We start from the raw sequence: 22,534 nt of genomic DNA, 5'->3' as shown, positions 1-22,534 counted from the left end.
GTGACTTTACAGTTGAGCTGGTGAGGTAGCTTGGCATGTGAAGAAGCTGGTCCCTGAGCCTGATGACATGAGTTCAGCCCCTGAGACCTACATGGTGGAGAACCAACTCCTGCAAGGTGTCCTCTGACCTTCAAATGCCCTACCCCCAATTAAAAAAAAACCATAGTTAAAAACAATCTAATAGAAAATACACCCATCATAAAATAGCACTTTTATGCTAGTGAAGAAAATCTGAACACACACACACACACAAAATGAGTACACACTCATAATCACACATGAGTCAGTATGCTATTTTCACCAGCAATTTTCCCAAGTTATTGCTACCAACAAGGGCCTGTGTTCCTAGATTTAAGAAAGGAAGTTCTTGATGTGTTGATGCACGTCTGCATTCCAGTACTCAGGAAGCAGAAGCAGGAAAACCACCACGAGTTTGAAGCCAGACTAGTCTACACAAGTGTTTTATGTGAATGAAAGCTAAATAGTGAGACCCTATCTTCAAAAAAAAAAGTAATAAATTCTAATTAAAGAAAGGAGGCACTGAGTATATGACTCGGTGTGAAGAGCATTTACTATGTAAGCAAGAGGACACAAGATCAAGTTCCTAACACACACATGAAAGTCAGCATGGCTGTGCAAACCTGCAACCCTGCAACCCTGCAACCCTGCAACCCTGGTGGCTGTTGAGTCTGCTGGCTAGTCAGCTTAGCCAAATGGTATGCTTCAGGTTCAGCAAGAAAGCCTGACCTCCACCCCACCCCCAAGAGGTAGAAAATATTGAGAGAAGACAAACAGTGTCCTCCTCTGGCTTCCAAATGCATGTGCACAGTGCATGCATATGCACATCCAAGTACATATACTGTACACACCATACACACAAATAAATACAATGAAAGGTAGTGTATTTTCTTAAGTACTAGGAAAAATGGACACTTTTCATATGGCAATAATGCAACTTAGAAAAATACAGTGAGTCTCAAGCCATTCAGCCTTCATATCTAGAATGTAAGATACTTTAGCACTGAATGTGACCTGGAATTTATCTGATTTTGTGAAAAAAATCTTTAAATTATGAAACTAATAGATTTTGATTTTGATTATAAAACAATTTGTACTTTTTTATTATTTTTCTTTTATTTTTCAGATTATAATTACATCATTTCTCCCTTCTCTTTCTTCCAGCCAAATATGCTTTTACCAGAAAACTATTTTTGCAAGAGAAGAACAATTGAACGAAAGATTGAAGAGGATAATTTTCTCCATTTTGTGTATTTCTTCCTCCTTTATCTTGTATTAAAATTTTCTAATTTAGTGTAGTCTCAACATAAGTGATCAGTGTAGAGACAGATAAATACATAGATGCCCAATAAATAGAACGATAGGTAGGCCATTCTCATTCAGTTTATCTCTGCTCCTGACCTTTCATTGTTCAAGATCGTATCAAATGCCATCTCTCCTCTCAATATTAACAAATTTCTTTATATCTTTCTGTAAATTCTGTGACTTCATGTATATATATTCCCATATGCTTACATATGTGGAGGCACCTTTAATTATTCTCTCCAAATTAAATCAAACCATGACTGTTTCTTTTATTTCTCTCATGTAAAGCTGTACCTGCCCTTTCCTTCAGTGGGGTAGATATAATATTTATACAACTAATTTTCCATAAACTATAATAGCTAATATTATATGCAAATCCAAATTTATTCACTTATTTGCCTTTAATTATCATTCAGGTTATTTTTAAAATTTTACAATCAAAATATGGTGTGGTATGCATTATTTTATATAAGTCATGATACAGTCCAAAGCTAGAATGGCTGGGACAATATGTACTGGAAAATGTTTTCAAAGATATAGAAAGCTGAATTTCCTCACTGGAGGCAAAGTACAAAAAAGGTGATAACAAAAGATGTCCTCTAGGTAGGGCTATAATCTCCTATGACTTGGACTTATTATTCCCTACAGTTGATTAGCACACAGTTAAGTTCATCACACACAAGTCAAGTCTAGAGATCTTACAAAGACACAGCTTCACAGTCACCATCTTTGAGTACGTCTGGGTGGAGGAACACTTCCACCCAGTTACCCTTACTCTAACCCAAAGGCTGCGTCTGTCATGTGAGAATTTCACCTTATTAGAAAACAATGCTTACAGTACTACAGTCTCTTCTCTTTAAATTTTTAAAATATTTATTTAATTTGTGCATCTATTTGGCCTTTATGTATGTATGTGCATCTCTTCTGTGCTGATGCTTGCAGAGGTCAGAAGAGGACATAGGATCCTTGGACCTGGAGTTACAGACTGTTGTTGCTGGCATGTGGATGCTGGGAAACTAACCCAGGTCCTCTGCAAGCAACAGATGATCTTAACCACTGAGGCATCAGTCCTAACTCCAGTCTTCTCTGAAACAAATACCCACAATTCTTCTCTCTCCTCCTAACATACATTGTAACTATCACAGATAAAGTCTTTCCATGGTGGCTCTGTGCTTCCTTAAACCTGGGGTCCTGATGCCTCCTTAGTACTAAACATATGTAAATCTTAATTATTTTCATATGTGTTGTGGCTTGTCACAAACAAACAAACAAAACAAACCTCCACATCGCCCTACTTTTTTGTGGATGTGATCACAGAAAAAAATTAATATGTTGTACTGATGATACATTATTACTAGACCCATTATCAGAGAAGGAATGGCAGATGGCAATAGGAAAAAAAGGAGAGCTACTTTTCAAGGCCATTTTTTGTTTTCTTCTGTTATCATATCTTACTAATATTGGACCAACATCATTGATCCCATGCAGACAATAAAATAGTTTTTGCAACTCTCCTTACTAGAGAAATAAAGAGGGTGAAAAATACAGCCATTTATAATGTTTTTTTCATTCAACAAGGAGATAAAGGGGAGCCATTTATGCTTCCTCTTGGGCACTGCCTTAGGGTGAGAAGGTAGTGCTGAGCCCTGACATCTACCCATACCACCCGCATTACTGCTGAAAAGGAGCCCTTCTAAGTGCTAAATAATATCTGGCACTTACTATTTGGAACATGTCCAAGGACTTCAATTTCCCTCTAGATAAATGCTTCTCCTTTTAAAGAGATAATAAGTGTCTCTGCCCAATCTTGCATCCATATCTTTTTATTCTTTCACTTCAAGGAAATGACATGAGTTAAAGGATAATTCTTATTTATGCCAAAGCAGGCAGAATCAGAACAGAGAACCAGGGCCCAATCCTAGCAGTACCATCATTAAAAGCCAATGGGAATTGTTTTTATGCCAGTTAACATTGCCACTCCACAGTTGTATATCTCTGCTTTGGTACTCAGCTTCAGCAACCATGACAGGGCACACAGGATGGTTGTGTCGCTAGCATATCCCTTTCAAAAGAAGGCTTCAAGCTTTAAAGGGAACTTCTAGGAGTGTTCTTGAGCAAGCCACCTAACTTTTCTTCTTCCTCTTTTGAAAGAGGCATTTGGATTGATCTACTGGGCTTTTGGCATTTACATGAGGCATCAGATAAATACAAGATTTGTTATTAGGGAACATACACTTACCAGGAGGGACAGAAACAGGAGTTAGAAATGTGAGGGAAGAGAAGGGGATGAGTAAATTGAGCTCAGTTCAAAAGCTGAAAAACATGTACTAAGCCATGTAAATAGTGTGTGTTTTGGGGGATGGGGTAGTCATTACCATTGAGAAATAGCAGCAAAAGGAAGATTATGCAAAACCCATTTTAAAGACTAGGATTACGCAACTGCTGTGGAAAACACAGGAGTATCTACTGGCTGACAGACCAATCCCTGTCACACAGTCCAAGTGTCTCCCTCAGGGAATATCAGTGACCCCCTTTGCACCAGTAGATCCCCAAATCCCCTTCCTTTGGTAGTCATTCTTTTCAGAAGTGAATAGGATTTTTAATGCATTTATTTGTTTCTTTAAAAATTCATACAACGCATTTTGATCACATTCTTGAAGCCATCTCACTGAATTTAGGAATGAGACAGGGCTCCCCACTCACCGCATTCCTTTTCAATATTGGGCTTAACGTACTATGTGAAACAATAAGGCAAGACAGGGAATTTAAAGGGAAACGGATAGGGAAAGAGTAAGTCAAGCTGTTCCTGTTTGCAGATGACAGGAAATTTTATACAGGAGATCTTAAAAATTCTGTGAGAAAACATGTAGAAAATGATTAACAAATTCATCAATGTGTCAAGACTGAACTCACACAAATCAGTGGTTTTTCTACACAACAACAAACATACAGAGAATCACAGAGACTTCCACTCAGAATACCACCAAAAATCATCTAGAAATAAACCTAATCCAAGAGGAGAATACTCTAAAGCTCTAAAGAAAGACAGAGAGAAAGCCACTAGAAAATGGAAAAACATCCCATGTTCATGGTTGGTAGAACTGATATTGAGAAAATGACTCTTTTACTGAAGTTACTGACAAATTTAATGCAATCCCAAATAAAATTCCCATCTGGTTTTTTACAGAAATCATCATCATCATTATCATTTCCTAAAATTCATATGAAACCACAGAAGCTGGCAGATAGCCAGAACAATCCTGAGCAAAAAGAACAATGCTAGAAGGATTGCCATTCCAAGTCTCAAGTAAGGAGCCATAAGAAAAATTATACTGGCCCCAAAATAGACATGTATGTCAACAGGAAAAAATTATTCCTGGAGGATGAGAACATAAGGGAATGGGATGGTTGAGCTGGAACAGGAATGGAGTAGGAAATCAGTGAAACAGATACCATGACAGAGGGAGACATCATGGGGATAGAGAGAAACCGGGTGCTAGGGAAGATCCCAGGAATCCCCAAGGATGACCCCAACTTGGACTACTAGAAATAGTGGAGAGGGTGCCTGAACTGAACTGGCTTGTCCCAAAGAACAGATCAGTAAATACCCTAACTGTCATCACAGAGCTTTTCTCCAGCAACACAGCCAGGCAAAAGGCAGAGCTCCAGGAGTCTAGTCAGGGAGAGAGAAGAGGGATTCCATGAGCAAGTGCATCAAGATCATAATGGGGAAACCTGTAGAGGAGACCAAACCAAACTAGTGGATTCAACTCATGAAAGTTGGATCAATGGCTGTGGAGCCTGCATGGGACTGGACTGCCCTCTGCATGTGGAGACAGTTGTGTAGCCTGATCTCCCTGAGGGCCCCCTGGCGGTAGGATCAGAATCCATCCCAGGTGCATGAGTGGGCTTTTTGGAGCTCACTACCTATGATGGGACACCTTGTGCAGCCTTGAGGCAGGGAGAGGGGCTTGGACTTGCCTCTAGTAGATGTACCTCCTCATGGGAGGCCTTGCCTTCTTGTGGTCGGGGGAGGAGTGGGTGGTGGATTTGGAGGGGGAGGCTGGGGGGGAGAGGAGGAGGGAAGAGGGGGATCTTTGATTGGTGTGTAAAATGAATGGAAAGAAATTTTTAATTAAAAAAAAAACAACAAATATTTTCTTTCAAAAAAAAAAAGAAAAGAAAATCATGGAATTTTCAGGTAAGTGGATAGAACTAGGAAATATATTATGTAAGACAACTGAGACCCAGGAAGGCAAACTCCATCTTTTCTCTCTCATCTGTATTTTTATCTCCAAATCTTCAGATGTGTGTATAGAATGTGGAGTAACAGCAGAAACCAGGAATGTGAAAAGGAACCTTAGAGAGTAAGAAGGAATATTTCAGAGGGAATAACAGGATAGAGGCAGTATTTATGGGTCATGGCTGAAGACAGCAGGCACTTTGGATAGAGATCTGGGAGCACTCAAGTTGGATCTGACCAGAATAACAACTCCCTGAAGACTAGCTTTCGTAGTACTGGAAGGCACAATGCAAATTATTATGGGAGGAAAGCAATCAATATTCTTATTTCACCGTGATGCCTATAATCACAATGATGAGCATGGAAAGACAACCCTAAAAGTGTAATAGTGTCATGCTGTGGGATGTTCTGTATGTCAAATATGTTGCTCTGATTGGTTAGTAAATAAAACACTGATTGGGACAAGCAGAAAAGAGAATTCTGGGAAGTGGAAGGCTGAGTCAGAGAGACACTGCCAGCCGCCGCCATGACAAGCAGAATGTGAAGATGCCGGCAAGCCACGAGCCATGTGGCAAGGTATAGATTTATAGAAATGGATTAATTTAAGATATAAGAATAGTTAGCAAGAAGCCTGGTACGGCCATACAGTTTGCAAGCAATATAAGTCTCTGTGTTTACTTGGTTGGGTTTCAGCGGCTGTGGGACTGGCGGGTAACAGATCTTGGTGGTAACCAACAGCTCTTTGATTGGATGTAAGACCCACTTAATAAGAGGACCGTCATGTTTGCTACTGGAAAACTAGCCAACTGGCTGAAGTTAGTGAAGTTATGGGTCTCAGAGGGGAAGATACTACTGCCACTTTTTTAAGCCAGTATGTTTCCTAACTACATTCCAAATACTTGTCTATACCCACAGACAAGAACAGCCCCTACACCTGATGAAGAAAATTTTACTTTGCAGAAAATAGAGACTATTACCAAGAAACAAAACAAAAGAAAAATAGCAACAACAACAAAAAAGCCATCTGGTCAAAATGCAGAGGATAACTAATATTGGGGTGCCCAACTCCAATGGATACATCTATAACACAACTCCTGCACCCAGGACTCAGGGAATGTCATAGAACAGGGATCAGAAAGACTGTAAGAACCAGAGGACCAGGAACTCTGCTATGAAATTAGTGTTTTAGAAATGACTGGAAAGGTACACCCATGATACCTCAGCAATATGACTCTGTAAATAAGACCCAAACTAAATAAAAAGACCAACCATACTAATAAAAGATGTAAAATAAAGACAAGAGTCCCAGGTCAACAGCACAGTAAATATTTTCAACAAAATCAGAAGAAAGTCTCCCCAATCTATGAAAGATCATAGACTCCTTCTCATTAGTTACCCCTAGCCACCTGACATACTCTGATTACCTGGGTACTGCCTGCCAGGGGTTGGGACCTCTACCTAGCCTCTTTCCCATTCTTTGAGACTCATAAAATCACAGACTCATTGCCACAAGGGACCCTATAACTGGCCCATGCAGCACAGAGACACAGGTAACCAATGTATAATCTCTGGCATAAGCCCCTTACTCTGGTTTCTCTGAGGTTGCTTGCACAAGATCCATACTCTTGGCAAACCCCAGCCTGAGCATCCTTTACTACAGCACAGTCTCTTGAGTAGTCTGACCCTGAAACAAAATCCATCTTTCTGCTGTTTACAGGAAAATTGGCTTTAAAGAGAGACACCACTTTAGAGCAAAGGAATGGAAACAATTATTCCAAATAAATGGAACCAAGAAGCAAGGATACATAGTTATCCTACTATCTGAAAAAAAAAATAGACTTCACAATAAAACTAATCAGAAGGGATAATGAAGGGCACTGCATTTAAATCAAGGAAACAATTAACCAAGAAGACATTACAACACAAAACATATATGTACCAAATTCTGATTCTCCCATTTGTCTAAAAAGTATTCTACTAGAATTACAGATACAGGTGAGCAGTAACCCAATAATACTAGGTGATTTCAATACCCCACTTTTTCTAATGGACCCAAACCAAAGAGAAACATAAGAATTAAATGACACCACCCATCAAGTGGATCTAACAGATTATCTATAGAATATTCCACTCATACATCAAAGAGTATATATTCTGCTCAGTAGCCCATGGAATTGTCTTAAAAAAATGGACCACAAAACAAGTCTCAACAACTACAGAAAAGTCTCTTACATGTTACTAGTTCTGGTGGTGTGAGAACTTGTAGGATTGTGAAATCATGGGTCATGGACAGGAGCTGAAGCTTGACACTGGAAAAGGTCAGGGGGAACAACTGGTGAAGCTGCAGCTCAGTTTTCAGTGGAAACACCAGAGTCAAAGGGGTAATGAAAAGAAGCAGAGGCTTGCTTGGAACTATGTGGCAAGGTGAGAGTCCCTGAAGAGAGGTCAGGAGGCCATTTGTGAAGGTGTTGCCTGTGGAGACCCAGCATATTGCAGATGCCAGACCATGAGATGACTACCAAGGACAGAAGCAGTTATGGAGTACAGCCAGCCTAAGCACACAAGTCATGTGTGCTGCAGATGGCAAAACAAGAGAACTGAAGCTGCTCAAGCCATTTGGAGTCCAGAAGATGGTGACTAAATCCCAGAAATCAGACACTGAGGTATTTATACTGTTGGAGTTTGGCTTTGCTTTGATCTGATTTTGACTGTGTCCTGGTTCTTCATTCTGAGAGTAAATTATTGAACTTATTTTTGATTTTACAGGAGGCCACACTAAAGAAACTTTGGGTATTTTACAGAGACTAAACTTGTGAATGTTGTATAGTGTGATATTAATGTTAATATGAGATCCTGAAGATAAACAAGAAAGGAAAAGACATTGTCTAACAGTGTTGTATTGGTGTGTCAAGTTGACAAAAGGGGCCAATTGTCCCAATCATTTTTTTGTCAACTTGGCACAAGGTAGAGTCATATAAGAAGAAGAAGAACCTCAACTGAGAAATGCCTCCTGTAAACTGCCTATAGGCAGGACTGTAGGGCACGTCTTTGATTAATTATTGATGTAGAAAAACCCACTGTGAAAGATGTCACCCCTAGAGGGTGGTCCTGGATTGTATAAGAAAGCAGGCTGAACAAGCCGTGGGGAGCAAACCAGTAAACAGCTTTCCTTCTTGTGATTCAATGAATGTCTCAAGGTTTTTGCCTTGAGTTACTGGCCTGACGGTCACTCAATGGTGGACTACTATGTGCAACTATAAGCTAAATAAACCCTTCCACCCAAGTTGCTTTTGGTCATGGTATTTATCACAGCAATAGAAAGCAAACTAGGGCATGTTTTCAACTCACCCTTCCTACATTGGCCAGACTTGACCCTGAAGGATGCACGCTGTGTGTGTGTGTGTGTGTGTGTGTGTGTGTGTGTGTGTGTGTGTGTGTGTTGATGAAGAAGATGAAAAAAATGGAAAGTTAAGTAGTTTATATGCTAATTATTAGTCTGCAACATATATTCATTTCCTCTCTTCTCACTTAAAAAAAAACCCTACCCAGAAAAATTCGTATTTGAGAAAGAAAATGACTGCTTTCTTAAATAATGACAAATGGTTTGACACACATAAATCTGATCTCTGGTGACAAAATTATTTATCAATTTTATTACCACGCCCTGGGAAACTTGATATGGGGATGTCCTAGGTTGTCTTCTATTGTTGTGGTAAAATGCTGACCAAAACCAACTTGGGCAGGAAAGAATTACTTCATCTTACAATTCTGGATCACAGTCCATCAGGGAGGAAAGTCACATCAGAAACTCAAGGCAGAAACCTGGATGAAGGAACTGAGGCAGAAGCCTTGGAAAAATGCTTCTTATTGGCATGCTCTCCATGATTTGTTCAGTTATCTTTCTTATAATACTCAGGATCACTTGCCCAGTATGGCACTTCCTACAGTGGGCTTGGTTTTCCCACATCAATCATTAATCAAGAAAATGCCCTATAGACTTATGTACAGATCAAACTGATGAAGGCATTTTCAGTTCTTTCTTCTTAGATCACCATAGCCTGTGTCAAGTTAACAAAAACCAATGGGCACAATTGATCCATTATCATCTTGACACACAACTACATCACTATTAAACCATAACCTTTACTTTCTTGTTTTTCCAAGATTTTGTGTTAATATCAGAACACAAATCATGATATAATTTTAAAAGTCCCATTGTCTTCTTAAAAATTCAAACACAGTCTCTAAAATATTTAAAAGTCTAGTGTTTCATTTGTGGGCTCTGGTAAAATAAAAAATGAGTTACATACTTTGTATTTTAATCAGGAAGAAACAGAGCACAATTACTATCAAATAAAAGCAAAACAATCATCCAGCATGCTTTGTGGCTTTGAAAGTCTTGAGCAGTTCTGCTTCTCTGCCTCTGGCTTACATAGCACACACAGCTTGTTTCATAGGCTCAGGCTCTCCACTCCACACCTGCTGCTGTCCTGAGTGGTCATCCTACAATTTGGCATCACTGATATTCTGGGTCTCTACAAGCTGTACCTTCACCAATGGCCTCCTGGCCCCTTATCAGAAATTATGACCTGCCACATGGTTCCAAGCCTCGATTCCTCTCCATGACCCCTTCAATATTTGGGTTTCCATTGCAACCAGGGCTTATACATTTACCAATGATCTTTTCTGGTCTCTCACAGTGCCATGTCTCAGTCATTATTCATGATCCTGTCATTCCTCAGGTCTCCCTTGAAATTATAGCTGTACCTTCACCAATAGCCTCTCCTGTTACCAAGTCTCAGTTATGCTCCATGACTTCCCTTCAGTCTGGCAGCTCCCAAGTCATCAAAACCAATAAAACAAAGGAGACCCTTATACATTACCAAGTTCACCTGCCAGCATGAGATGCAACCTTGACACCATCTGGAACATAAGTCTGTGTGTTGATCCTGAGGAAATACTCCAGATTTCATCTCAATGTTTCTGGTCTCTTATTAATCATAGGTAATTCTCTCAGTGCCATCTAACTAGCCTCCAGTGTCCCAGTAAAGCAAATATTTCACATCAGTGATCTTAGTCTTTTCTTAAACGAAACTGATTTTTCAGCCCTACCTGACCAGAATCACAGATTCTTCATTCAAAATATCAAACAAATAGTGTTAATAGAGTCCTTTGAGACTCCCAAACTTCTTTCTGAAACTTAAAAAGCCAGGCTGGCCCCATTTTCATTGCTCTCGGCATTATCTTCTAAGTTCCTATAGCAGTGTCAGTGGCCCAAATTTCTAAACACTTCTGCAACCCTACCAAAAATAACATGGCAAATCCTTCAAAGTAATAAAGTCTTATGATCCTTGTGCTTGCTTTTGGTTTAGGTGGGTTTCCATTGCTATGAAATAACACCATGATCAAAAGCAACTTGGGAAGGAGTTTATTTCAGGGTACAGTTTATAGTCCATCTTGAAGGTAAGTCAGGGCAGGAACTCAAGGCAGGGACTGAAGTGGAGGCCATGGAGGAACCCTACTTATTCATTTATAGCTTGCTCAGTTTGCTTTCTTATACAACTCAGGACCATCTGCCAAGGGTTTTGCCCTACAGTGTCGGCTGGGGTCTCCCTTATCAATCATTCATCAAGAAAATGTCCCACAGATTTTCCTACGGCCCAATCTGATAACAGGCATTTCTCCCAATTGCAGTTTCCCTTTTCCAGATGATCCTAGCTTGTATTAAGCTGACAAAAAATAAAAATAAAAATAAATAAAAAAAATAGCCAGCACAGGTTGGTGTAGATTTTAAGAGGAGGCAATGGGTTTCTGGGGTACCTGTTAGAAGTTCTCATTGAAATAATTTGTAAAAGCAGGTTGGATACATTCTGGAAGAGGTGGCTCAGACAAAGAATCATATCACTTAAGAATAAGTCAATACCCTCCTCGCAGTGCCTACAGTGAATAACAAGGAATTCTAGAGAGAAGTCATGTTCAGAACACCAGACTTTTAAAGTTATTACCAGAAAAAAAGAGATTTTTTTACTAAATTTTTTTGAGTTGGGGCAAAAGAAAAAAAAAATGTAATACTATCCAGTGAAACTGTCAGTGTAATTTCAGTTACTAAACACGTCTACTTCTCTTATCCCCACTTGAGGCTACATACAACACCATAAGTCCTACTACCAACCCTTAAAATGCAGAGGCAAGTCTTTGTGGTTAATGAATATTTAAGCACAGAATTTCAAAGCTCTTATTCTAACAAGAAATATGAGAGCAAACAGGGCAGGAAGAAGAGGCACTGCAGACAATTGAACTGATGGCTGAGTGGTGAGCCAAGGTCAGAGGAAAAAAAAGGGGGAAAGATTCATAGCTCTCAAAGACAGAGGAGCAGTCATTCACCCATACATCTTTCACTCTATCCTTATCTCCAGAGAGAAGCCACGTTTTTAGGAAACAAAATTTATTTTTGAATATTTTGTAGCAGAAGTAAAACCATAGCTTGAAACTTACATTTCATTTGCTTGAAGATGGACTTGTTAGGTTCTAGCCAGTGCTAGGGAGGAAACAAAAACAAAACAGAGATTGTTGGTGTGAATGAAAACTCTTGAAAAGAAACTGTCTGCAGAAACTAAATGATCAGAACTGCAGTACTGTGGCTAGACTGCAACATTACACGTCCAGAGGCTAATTATCTTACATTGGGCTAGTTCTAGCCCTCCAGAACAGCCATTCCTTGCCTGAATTAAGATTTTCTGAGTAACAGATAAAAACATTTTAGAATCTATTATTAACTTAGCAGACAACCAGCTTTCACCAATCCAAAAGCTAAGAATGGCATCAGATGGCATCAGACAGCATCCTGGGCTTATGGAAAAGCTTCCCTTATCTCGCTATACCTGCCCCTCTGATGTACCCATGAACGGATTTTTGAAGAGTTAATGATGTAAAACCCTCAGGCAAACTGAGAGACTCTGGACAGGAATGCTGACTTGACCAAAAACATCTGTGGAAGTTTCTGTTGAGGAGATCAACAGTCTAATAATCCCCCGGCCCCAAACTGGTCTCTGCAACCCTGAGACTGCAGGGGAACTGACCTACAGATGGAATCTTCCGTACCCAAAGTTCCCCAATCAGGATAAACTTAGTTCTACCCAGAGATGTTAGGCTTCACTCCTAAAACTTTGGCCAGGGACATTCTACTTGCTTGGATACTACTGGAACTCCTAGCCTCTAAATATTCTCAGAAAAACCACAAACAGCCCACGGTCAACATCTGCAAGTTCCATACCCTCAATTCCCTGAGATAAGCGTGCGCCAAAGGCTACTCGAGGGCTCAATCTCTATTCCAGCAGAGTGATTTGTTGTCCTTCACTGTTCTAATTAAAGGACGGTCTGCTTCTGTTGATGGTGGAGCTGTGCTCTCATTTCTTTCTTTTCTTTTTTCTCTCTTTCTCTCTCTCTCTCTCTCTCTCTCTCTCTCTCTCTCTCTCTCTCTCTCTCTCTCTCTCTCTCTTTCTTTTTTTCCGAGACAGGGTTTCTCTGTGTAGCTTTGCGTCTTTCCTGGAACTCACTCTGTAGCCCAGGCAGGCCTCAAACTCACAGAGATCCGCCTGGCTCTGCCTCCCGAGTGCTGGGGTTAAAGGCGTGCGCCACCACCGCCCGGCATGTGCTCTCATTTCTTATCCAGATGTCACAGTCCATTCGAATCTAACACTTTGGAAGACAGTGAGGGATTTCAATGAGGTTCCTCCCCCAGTTGACTGCTTTCTTTCTCTTTCCCTTCACTCTCTCCCTCTCTCTCATCTCTCCTTTTATTATACACCTTGTGAGTCCTCAGCACTCCAACCTCACTATGGGCTAAAATGCCAGGTGAGTAGTGCAGATCCCAGAGATGCAACATTTCCCTGTTTGGGGGAGTTTATTGACTCAAGGACTAAACTCAGTTTTTGTCTCCTTTCCTTTCTTTCCACTCTTGGTCTAATTCTGTTGCCCCTCTGACCTCCAGAGTAGAGCCTTTTCTATCATTCAACCATACCACATCCAACATTCATACAGCAAAGTAAGGATCAGATTCATTCTAAGGGTGCTCTGGACGGATACCATCACCTAAGCCTATGTGGTCCTTCAGCCTTGCCTTCCAGGTCACTGGAATTTTGAATTCCAGGGGTTCTTTCAGCTTCCCACCTTCGGTTTTGCTGCCAGGTCTCTAGAATTGGGAATGCCCATTCCAGTCCCCACTCACTCATTTACAGCTATGTTCTGGTTATGGTAACTTATTACCAGAAAAGAGCCTCACACTTATCTTGCCTAAGATTGTTACCATTCTGACACACTTTGGCTTGCCTGAGGACAAAACTCAAGGTGTTCGTATACCTGTCTACTGAGATTTGTACTTACCACAACTTGGAAATACTTTTGACTTTCAGAGTCTCACTGACTCAAACAACTTCACATGACAGAATGACAGAAGATGAGAAGTGTTCCCCACTTCACGAATGTTGTCTTTACTCTGGTCCTTTGCTTTGTTCCTCCATTTCCGCGCTTTTTACCAGCTTAAACTTCTAAACCCAGTTCCCTAAACTCTCTTGGATGCTAACAGTAGAGCAGCCACTGTTGTCAAACTGTCAAGTGCTGGTTAAACTGAGAAGCTGGCTCTGGGATGTGGGAGGGATTTGGCTCTCCCACTTCAGACTCAAGTATGTTTTTCTTAGAATGTTGTCCTCCAAATCTCTAGAGTCAGACTGGCCTCCTGACTCTGTGATAGGGAAAAGAACAAAACAGCCCAAGAAATACAGATTCACAGATCCCAACAGGGACAAGCCGCTGCCAGTGAAGAGCCACCCTAGGAGGCTCTGCTGAGTGTCAATGCCTGCCATTTCTGCCTGGGGTCTCCAGGCCCTTTATCTTCTAAGATAAGATGTCTCCCGCCCCCAGTACTCCTTTGTTCCACATGTATTTACTTTTGTTTCTACCCAATCTAACAATGTGTTTGCTAAAGATATGTATGTTCAATTTCCTTTTCACAATGAGGGTTGTAGAAAACATAATACAAACAAACAAATAATGCTCATAATCCTGGTTTACTAGTATATGTCTTATGTGTGATTATGTATATACTGATTGTCTGTCAACACATGATTATGGTTTGTTCTTTCACAGCATGTACTTAGGACAAAATTGACTTAAAAGTAAATGCTCATGTAAACTAAGTTATTAACTTCACTCCATTTCATTTTCTCTTCATAGTAAAACTAAAATTAACAACAACAATAATAATGACTTAGCAAATTAACTTATAAATATGATCCTAAATCTTTCTTTGGAACAATTATCATAAGGCTTCTAAACTAAAAAAAAAAAATTATTTATTCTTCTCTTATACATTACATCTAAACCTAGTTTCCTCTCCCTCTACACTTCCCAGTTCCCCACACCACCCACCCTCTCCCCGAGATCTGCTCCTCCTCCATTTCCCTTCAGAAAAGAGTAGACCTCCTAGGGATATCAACCAAACACATCACAATGAAGTTACAATTAGACTAGGCACAAACCATCATATCAAGGCTGGTTGATGCAACACAATAGGAGGAAAAAGGGTCCCAAGAGCAGGCAAAAAGAGTCAGAGACACGCCTCACTCCCACTGTTAGGAATCCCAGGATAGACATACATAGTCATACAATTCTGGCCAAAACATTATCTCCTTGATCCTTATCCTAATTCTGGTTCTGACAAATGTATTTTTCAAAGATTCAGTATAGAGAGCTTCTGTCCCATCTTCTGAGGTACATAACTACCATCTTCACACTTTTAGTTATGCTGGCATAAAATAATGTTAAATGTTAATACTCTTTCACAAAAGAGCCTAATAGTCCATCTCAGCCAATTTCATATAGACAAAAGGCTAAAATAAAAACGGGGGAGATCTATTTATGTGACTATGAAATGTCCTACCTCACACATACAAAGTAAAGATTTTTCAATGTGACTGATTCGGGGGACACCCACACTGCCATTATTACCTCTTTACCAACTTCCTGTAAGTAAGCCCATAATTCCCTAGGGTTAACTTTGAAGAAATTAAACTTTGGTTTGTCATTTGAACCTTATAAAGTGGGAATAGACATTGTTTTGTCTCTCCCCCAGGGAGAAAATTCTCACAACAGATAGTAACTCATTTTTTAAATGCTATTGTCTTATGGTATTAAGAAACAAATATAAATGTTATATAACATATATGTATCAAAGTTTCTAAGCTCTAAGATCAGCAGCTATAAAAAACCTGGCTAAAATGTATATTGAATCAATCAAAGTTAATTTAGACACATTCAGCTATCAGAACATAAATTAAACAGTAGTTAGAAGTCCAGATTGGTATAAGTGACTTTCTGCATGTTTAATATCCATGCTTGGAGGATACTCTATTGTGATCAGAGGAAATAAAAAGGAGAATATTTTCACCTCTAAAATCAATAAGGTCCCAGGGGACTGTGGGCCATTTCTAGACATGTTCTCACCCATTCTCTTATTCAGGGAGAATTGACTCAATGAAGTCTAACCAGCATTTACTCTACAAAGAGGAGGATCAACACAGAGGAAAGATTTCCTCAGGGTTCCGGGGGAAGTCATAGGCAGGCTAAGCCAAACTTTTGACATATCCTCACAGATGGACAACTAGGAAGAAAGGCTCGAGGAGTCAGGGATTCCTCATAAGCCCAAGTGACCCCTAAGGACTGGATCCTCAATTGATCCTAACAGTACAAAAACAAAAAGAATAAACTAAGAAAACCAGGAAATATAAATAATAAATAATAAATAAATAAATAAATAAATAAATAAATAAATAAATAAATAAATAAATGAAATAAAACCAGGAAAGTATAAGATTAAAGTGATCGATATGCTTTTTAACAATTCAAGGGACTACAGTCCTCAGATGTTAAACTAAATCATATGAAACGTGATGTGGACAACCAATTGTCACTAAATAGTCCTCTTCCTGATTTCGCTCTCTCTCTCTCTCTCTCTCTCTCTCTCTCTCTCTCTCTCTCTCTCTCTCACACACACACACACACACACACACACACACACACACACATACATACATATTCAAGCCCTATTTTCTTGACTATAATCTGCGTAGGAATTACAATAGCCTAACAGTCTTATCTTTTGTATGTTATAGATGCTACCTCTCTCACACTATAAACTCCAAGAATACATGTCATCACATTGCGGTCTTATGTTCTGGATATTTGCCATCTGTCAAGTTCTATTATTGCCTCTCTCTGATATACACTAACTGTTGCCTTTTCTATATGGCCCCTTTTGTCAGCTCAAAGCAATTAACAGAGATCTGTGCCCCCAAACCTCTAAAAGCATATCAGTTAACTTCAAAAAAGGGAACTAATGGACTACCCAACTCACCCACTCATCTTGCCACTCTGGGTGTTGTTTAATACCCAGAGCTCAGAACAGAAACAGCTGCCCTGAAGCCTTCTCTGTGTCAGTTAACCTCTCTGTTGCACCAACTCTCAGAAAATTTTAAACAAATTTAAGATCAGTTAACATCTTTCAGAATCAACTCAATTCTTTGGCTGCTGTACTACTCCAAAAATTAAAGAGAACAAGATCTGACTAGAAAAAAAAATTCTTTAGGAAGGATACTTGGTTCACCCAGGGACCCAATAGCTATGATATTGATAATTTTATTATTTGATCCTACCTTCTCAGTTGTTTCACCAAGTTCCTTCAACAGAAATTACAAGTTTTCATCACCCAGACAGTCAAAGGGTTCTTCAGGCCAGAAGGATATCAACCATTAGCTAACACAGTGACCACCTCTATCGATCACTTCAACCCCTCCATTCCTGAACCCTTGATCATTGCCCCAACTCAGCAGGAAGCACCCCTCCCCTAAACAAACAAACAAAAAAAACTATCCACAAATGAAGACGAGCCTGTAGAATGCCCTGCCTTGAACCATCTTCAGTCCAATTTTATATTCCCTCAGGTTTGGGATATATTGGAATAATCATAGTTTGACCCATAAATATTCAGCTCTGCTTCCCCAATACTAATCAGTGACATTCCTCTTGCTCAGAGCCTACCAGAACTCTGCATCCCTATATGTTCTTAGGAAAACTGCAGAGAGCTCAGACTCAACCCTTGAAACTTCTGTACCCTCAACTCCCTGAGGTACACCCGCCCAAATCACCCTGAGGGCTCACCCTCCATTCCCAGAGAGGTTGCTGCCCTTTAATTGTTCTAATGTAAGGACGGTCTGCTTCTGTCTAGATTGGAGTTGTTCTCTTCCTTCCTTCCCAGCCATCACATTCCATTCCCAATCTACTGCCCCTTTCCACCCTATGAAACTCCAATCTCCACTTTGCCACATGCACACAGACACCGTTCCTGCAGAAGTACTATTATAAAGTATTATCTTTCAGTTGTTGTGACTCAAAAACAATTCTGTTTCTGGAAATGCCTGTCGTCTTCCTTCTATTTTCATGTCACTTCCGTCAATTACAATATAACAGTTTTAAACTTACCTTAATTTGTGATCTTCTTTGTTCTATAAAACTATAAAAAACTTCATGAAACTGATTCCACCTTGGAACATGGAATTTGGGGTAACTTAAATGTGTGTTCCCCAGCCATAGTCACTCAAAATGGCTCCAGAATAAACTATCTTTTATTCTCTTTAAGATGAGAGCTGTAGTTTTTGCATTAGCAGTATACATTGTGAAAGAAAGTCCCGGGGGGGGGGGAAGCTATACCTTAAAACTTAAACCTTCAGGGAGGCTGATTAGGGGACTAGAACTTTAATGATTGTGGAGAGTTTGGAATGTTACAGGTCCAGAGCCTAATTAAAATTTACTGAGGGCCATCTTTAGCCCTCTAAATGGCCATTCCATTCCCATTTCTTTGTTGGATCTAACATCCTGTGATTAATAGGTAAAACAAAAATATCTTATAAATGCTTTAGCTTACCCAAACCCTATATCCCATCAGCCAAAGACTAAGAATGCTGTCAGGCAGCATCTAAGGGTTGTAGCAGAGTTCTCCCTGTTTTGCTGTAAGGCAACCTCTCTGATGTTTCCATCAAAGTATTGAAAAGCGTTTTGATTTATGACTTATTTTGTTTTGTTATTAAAAATACTTAATGAATTTGCTTTGTTGTTGGAACACAGCATTTGTGTAAGCTAAATCTGTGTTCTTGGGTCATGGTCACTCATATTTGGTTCCAAAATAAACTATCTCTTATCCCCTTTGTGGTGAGAACTGTGTTTCTGTGTCAACAACATCATGAATTCAGGGAAGTCTATTTCATGTGTACCTGCCTGCTCCATACTAGAAAGGAGAAGATCAGAGTTTTTACACTTCACTGTACCTCCTTGTTTGACAGTGTATCTTGTATTCTCCATCTTGTATTCTTGCTGATGCCATTTCACATTTAACTGGAATTTGATCTCCTTGATGAAGAATCCCGTGGAAAACTACCTAACTCTATTCTAGGAACCTGAGATCAAGATACCCCTGCTAACTTAGCTGTGTTAAACTGCCTGCTTTTGCAAGCCTCCTTCTTCAGCTAACTGCTTTTCTTAGCTTCTGTTAAACTGCTTGCTCATTCAAAATGTCCCCTGCTGCTGCTAAGCACCAGGATGTGGATTTTGCCTTTAAAAGCCCCTTGCTCTAAATGCCTGGGACTATATCCAGGTCCCAAATACCTGAATGTAGTCACAGCTGGCTGGAATAAAGACTTTAACTACCTGTACACTCTGTCTGAGGGGTCATTTCTGGTGGGCTCTCCATAATATTGTCTGTCTTCCTATTAAACTCAAGGCTCTGCATTATACTTATTGGTTAACGTAAATTTATGCTCATAAAATTAAACAAAAATAATCATTCATTTACTGCTTACTGAATACCAGGTACCCTTCAAAAGTTTCTTCTTTTACAGGGTAGCTTATTTATTTCACACAGCTATTCATTTGCCGATCAGAAGTCTTGTGGCTCTTAATCTGAAAAGATTTGCCTAGGGCTACCTAGCTAAACCGTAATAGAATTTCAGAGAGAGGGTCTTTAGCATCTGACCTATGCAGCTGCCCATTGATTAGTGTGCATGAGAATGCAATATTTTCTTTGATGAATATTTTTTATTTTCTCAGGAACTGAAAAACTGAATGGCCAAATCAGTAGTTTCCAATCTCATATGTCTGATCTGTACAGTCTTCACAAGCAGTAAGGAGACTCTTTTAACTGCTTCAATACTATGGAAAAATTCATCAGGAAATCATGCATAGGTAAGCTTCTTCTAAAGAGCATGTTTCTTTCTTTCTTTTTTTTTTTTTGGCAAAATTATACCAAGTTGTTTTTGAAAACCTTACCATATTATAAGAAAAAAAAAATCAGGCTGGGCGTTGGTGGCGCATGCCTTTAATCCCAGCACTTGGGAGGCAGAGCCAGGTGGATCTTTGTGAGTTCGAGGCCAGCCTGGTCTACAAAGCAAGATCCAGGAAAGGCGCGAAGCTACACAGAGAAACCCTGTCTCGAAAAACCAAAAAAAAAAAAAAAAAAAATCAGAAAGATAATTCATCTTATCACTTAGTACCTACAGAACTTTGTGCAAAAATATTTTGTGCATCTCAGATTTCACAAATATAAAGTGAAAATTGACCTAGTATCAACATTGGTCTCACAGCGGCACTGTAAAAACTACAAAGGTTTGTTGCTGTTGCCATGGTTTTAATTTAGTATGCATAATTTAGTTGATGGGCCCCATCTTTCAGTGGGTTTCAGGGAGGTGAATAATAAACAGATCTCATTGTGATTAAATGACTTTGGGAGAAATAAACAGGTTCATTTAAAATTACACTCAGGGAAAAAAGTATGAGCAATCAGAGACACATTACTGTTTCATGAAGATAATCACTAGTCATTTCGCTAGCCTGAAATGTAAATAATATTTTGAAATTTTCCTTGCTTAGCATCCTTTGAAGTCCTTTCCCTTCCTTTGCTGAATTTGAACCCATTTTCTCTAAAGTCAGGCTGATTCAGGAAATCAACGAATCTGTTGCATCTCATGCACTGTGAAGATGGTACTAGTACTGGACGAAGGCTCAAAGAGAATGAATGTCATTTGGGATTGGCTATGTCTGCCAAGGAGAGCGATAGGAAATATTTAAGGAATGCCTTCAAGGTACTTACCATCTGCGCCCTAAATAAATTATTTATTCTAAATGAGCTGCTTTCTTCATTACTCTAAGAAATACACCTCACAGTTTCTTATCAGTTCCCATTTTCTTTCCTTTTAGGCTCTGTGTATCTCATTTACTTATACAATGTGACCGATAGTTACTTTCCTAGGGCAACTATTCTTTCCCAAGGGGATAATCACAAGGCAGAGAGACCTAGGAAAAATAACCTAGTAATAAACATGTTTCAAAGGATTATAGAAAACCATGTTTTCAAAGAGGGTTAAGTTTAATCTGCTAATAATAGTTACAGCAATTTTTTTATTCTGTAGTTTATGCATGTAAATAAAGAAATACATGGCAAGGATTTTCATTGCAATTTTATATGAAATAGTAAAAGGTTACAAATAACACCAATGGCTGTCATTAGGAAAATAGGTAAATAAACTGCAGTTTGCTAATATTCTGGATGATTAAAAATGAGTGTTCTATATGAGATAAGGTTTTATGTGTAACATATACAAAAGTTTTAGATACAATGCAGGATGAAAAAGTAAACTGTAATTTATAACTATAGTGGCAGTTAGCAACCCAGGGGAATATAGCCACAGCAAGCTCCTGCCAATACTACAGCCACCATTCCAGAGAGTTCATAGTTCTAGCATTAGTTTGTGCTTGACTGCTTTTGATGTCATTTTCTTTTGGAAATTTAGTTTGCATGTTGTGACAAAAGGCAGATAATATTCAAATTAGTCAAGGAACACAAAGAACTTGATGATGTTTGGTAAGACCCTAAGAGTACCAAAGAAGTGCAAACCTGCCATTTGGAGTAATTGTACTTATTTTAGAATTAAATGAAAATAGTATTTTTCTTAAAACTTATGTGCAAAATGTTCCAAGGTACAACCACGTTGTTAGTACACAAATCGTATAATGAATTGTTCTTCAGCCTATAGGCAACAAAGGAATAATGGCTAAGATAGTAAGGGAACCGTACATTGAGAAAACTTTAGAAAAATTGAAATACTCTATCATAATTTGTTTTGAAAATAAAAAGTATAAAACACTATAAAATATTTGAAAAACAAATATAGGCATATAAAACTATTCTTTAAAGTTTAGAGGCAATGCAGTAAACATAGTATGGGTGAGGGGTACAAATTTATGAGTATTGGCTAAAGGAATTTAGAACTTCAGCCTTTCATATGGCATTTTATCTGAGACATTTCAACCTTAATGTTTTTCCATGTATTAGTACATTCCATGAATAATTAAAAATAAATTAAAAAACAGAAAACTAAGGTCTACTTAGAGAATGAAAGTGAATTTCATGTAATTTTTATTCTGCATGAAGAATTTTCCATATGACAGGAAGACGTGAAGCTCAGCTCAGCACTCAGGGTCACAGTCTTTCTCCTTGGCTGGTACACTGGTAGCTTTCAGTAAATTCGTTTGTTATTGATCTCTTTCCCCTTCCTGTCTCACTTTTCATTCTCCTCTACACAAGGACATTACTTATGCATTTGCCAGGCAGCTTTTAGCCCTTGGCCTCTCCATTTTCTTCTTTTATTTCCTTCCTTTGCTCGTTCTTTCCATTAGAGTTAAGAGGTGGCCGATACAGTCAACACTGAAGCATGTCAGCAACTTCTATTTTTACTAGAGATCTAGCGGTATAAAACTATAACACCATTACGTGATGTACTTGGAAGTTAGATATAAGGCTTAGATACTTTCCCTATTTTATTTAAGTTCACTTGCTACCTGGAAATTATGGTATTTTGGTTTTAA

At 39.1% G+C, this 22,534-nt stretch overlaps 1 protein-coding gene across 1 annotated transcript in view; it reads right to left on the bottom strand.

Annotated features, from left to right (window-relative positions):
* Frmd3 (FERM domain containing 3) overlaps positions 1 to 22,534 on the bottom strand; it is a 179,724-nt gene that overhangs the window by 76,940 nt on the left and 80,250 nt on the right. The window contains exon 3 of the mRNA XM_059255946.1: positions 12,062 to 12,104. Coding sequence (XP_059111929.1) covers positions 12,062 to 12,104 — 43 coding nt within the window. The remainder of the gene's footprint in view (positions 1 to 12,061; positions 12,105 to 22,534) is intronic.

The sequence above is a fragment of the Peromyscus eremicus genome, chromosome 2 (genome assembly GCF_949786415.1).
Source record: "Peromyscus eremicus chromosome 2, PerEre_H2_v1, whole genome shotgun sequence".
Lineage (NCBI taxonomy): Eukaryota > Metazoa > Chordata > Mammalia > Rodentia > Cricetidae > Peromyscus > Peromyscus eremicus.
Note: the sequence above shows the minus strand (reverse complement) of the source record. Positions and strands in the feature narration are given on the sequence as shown.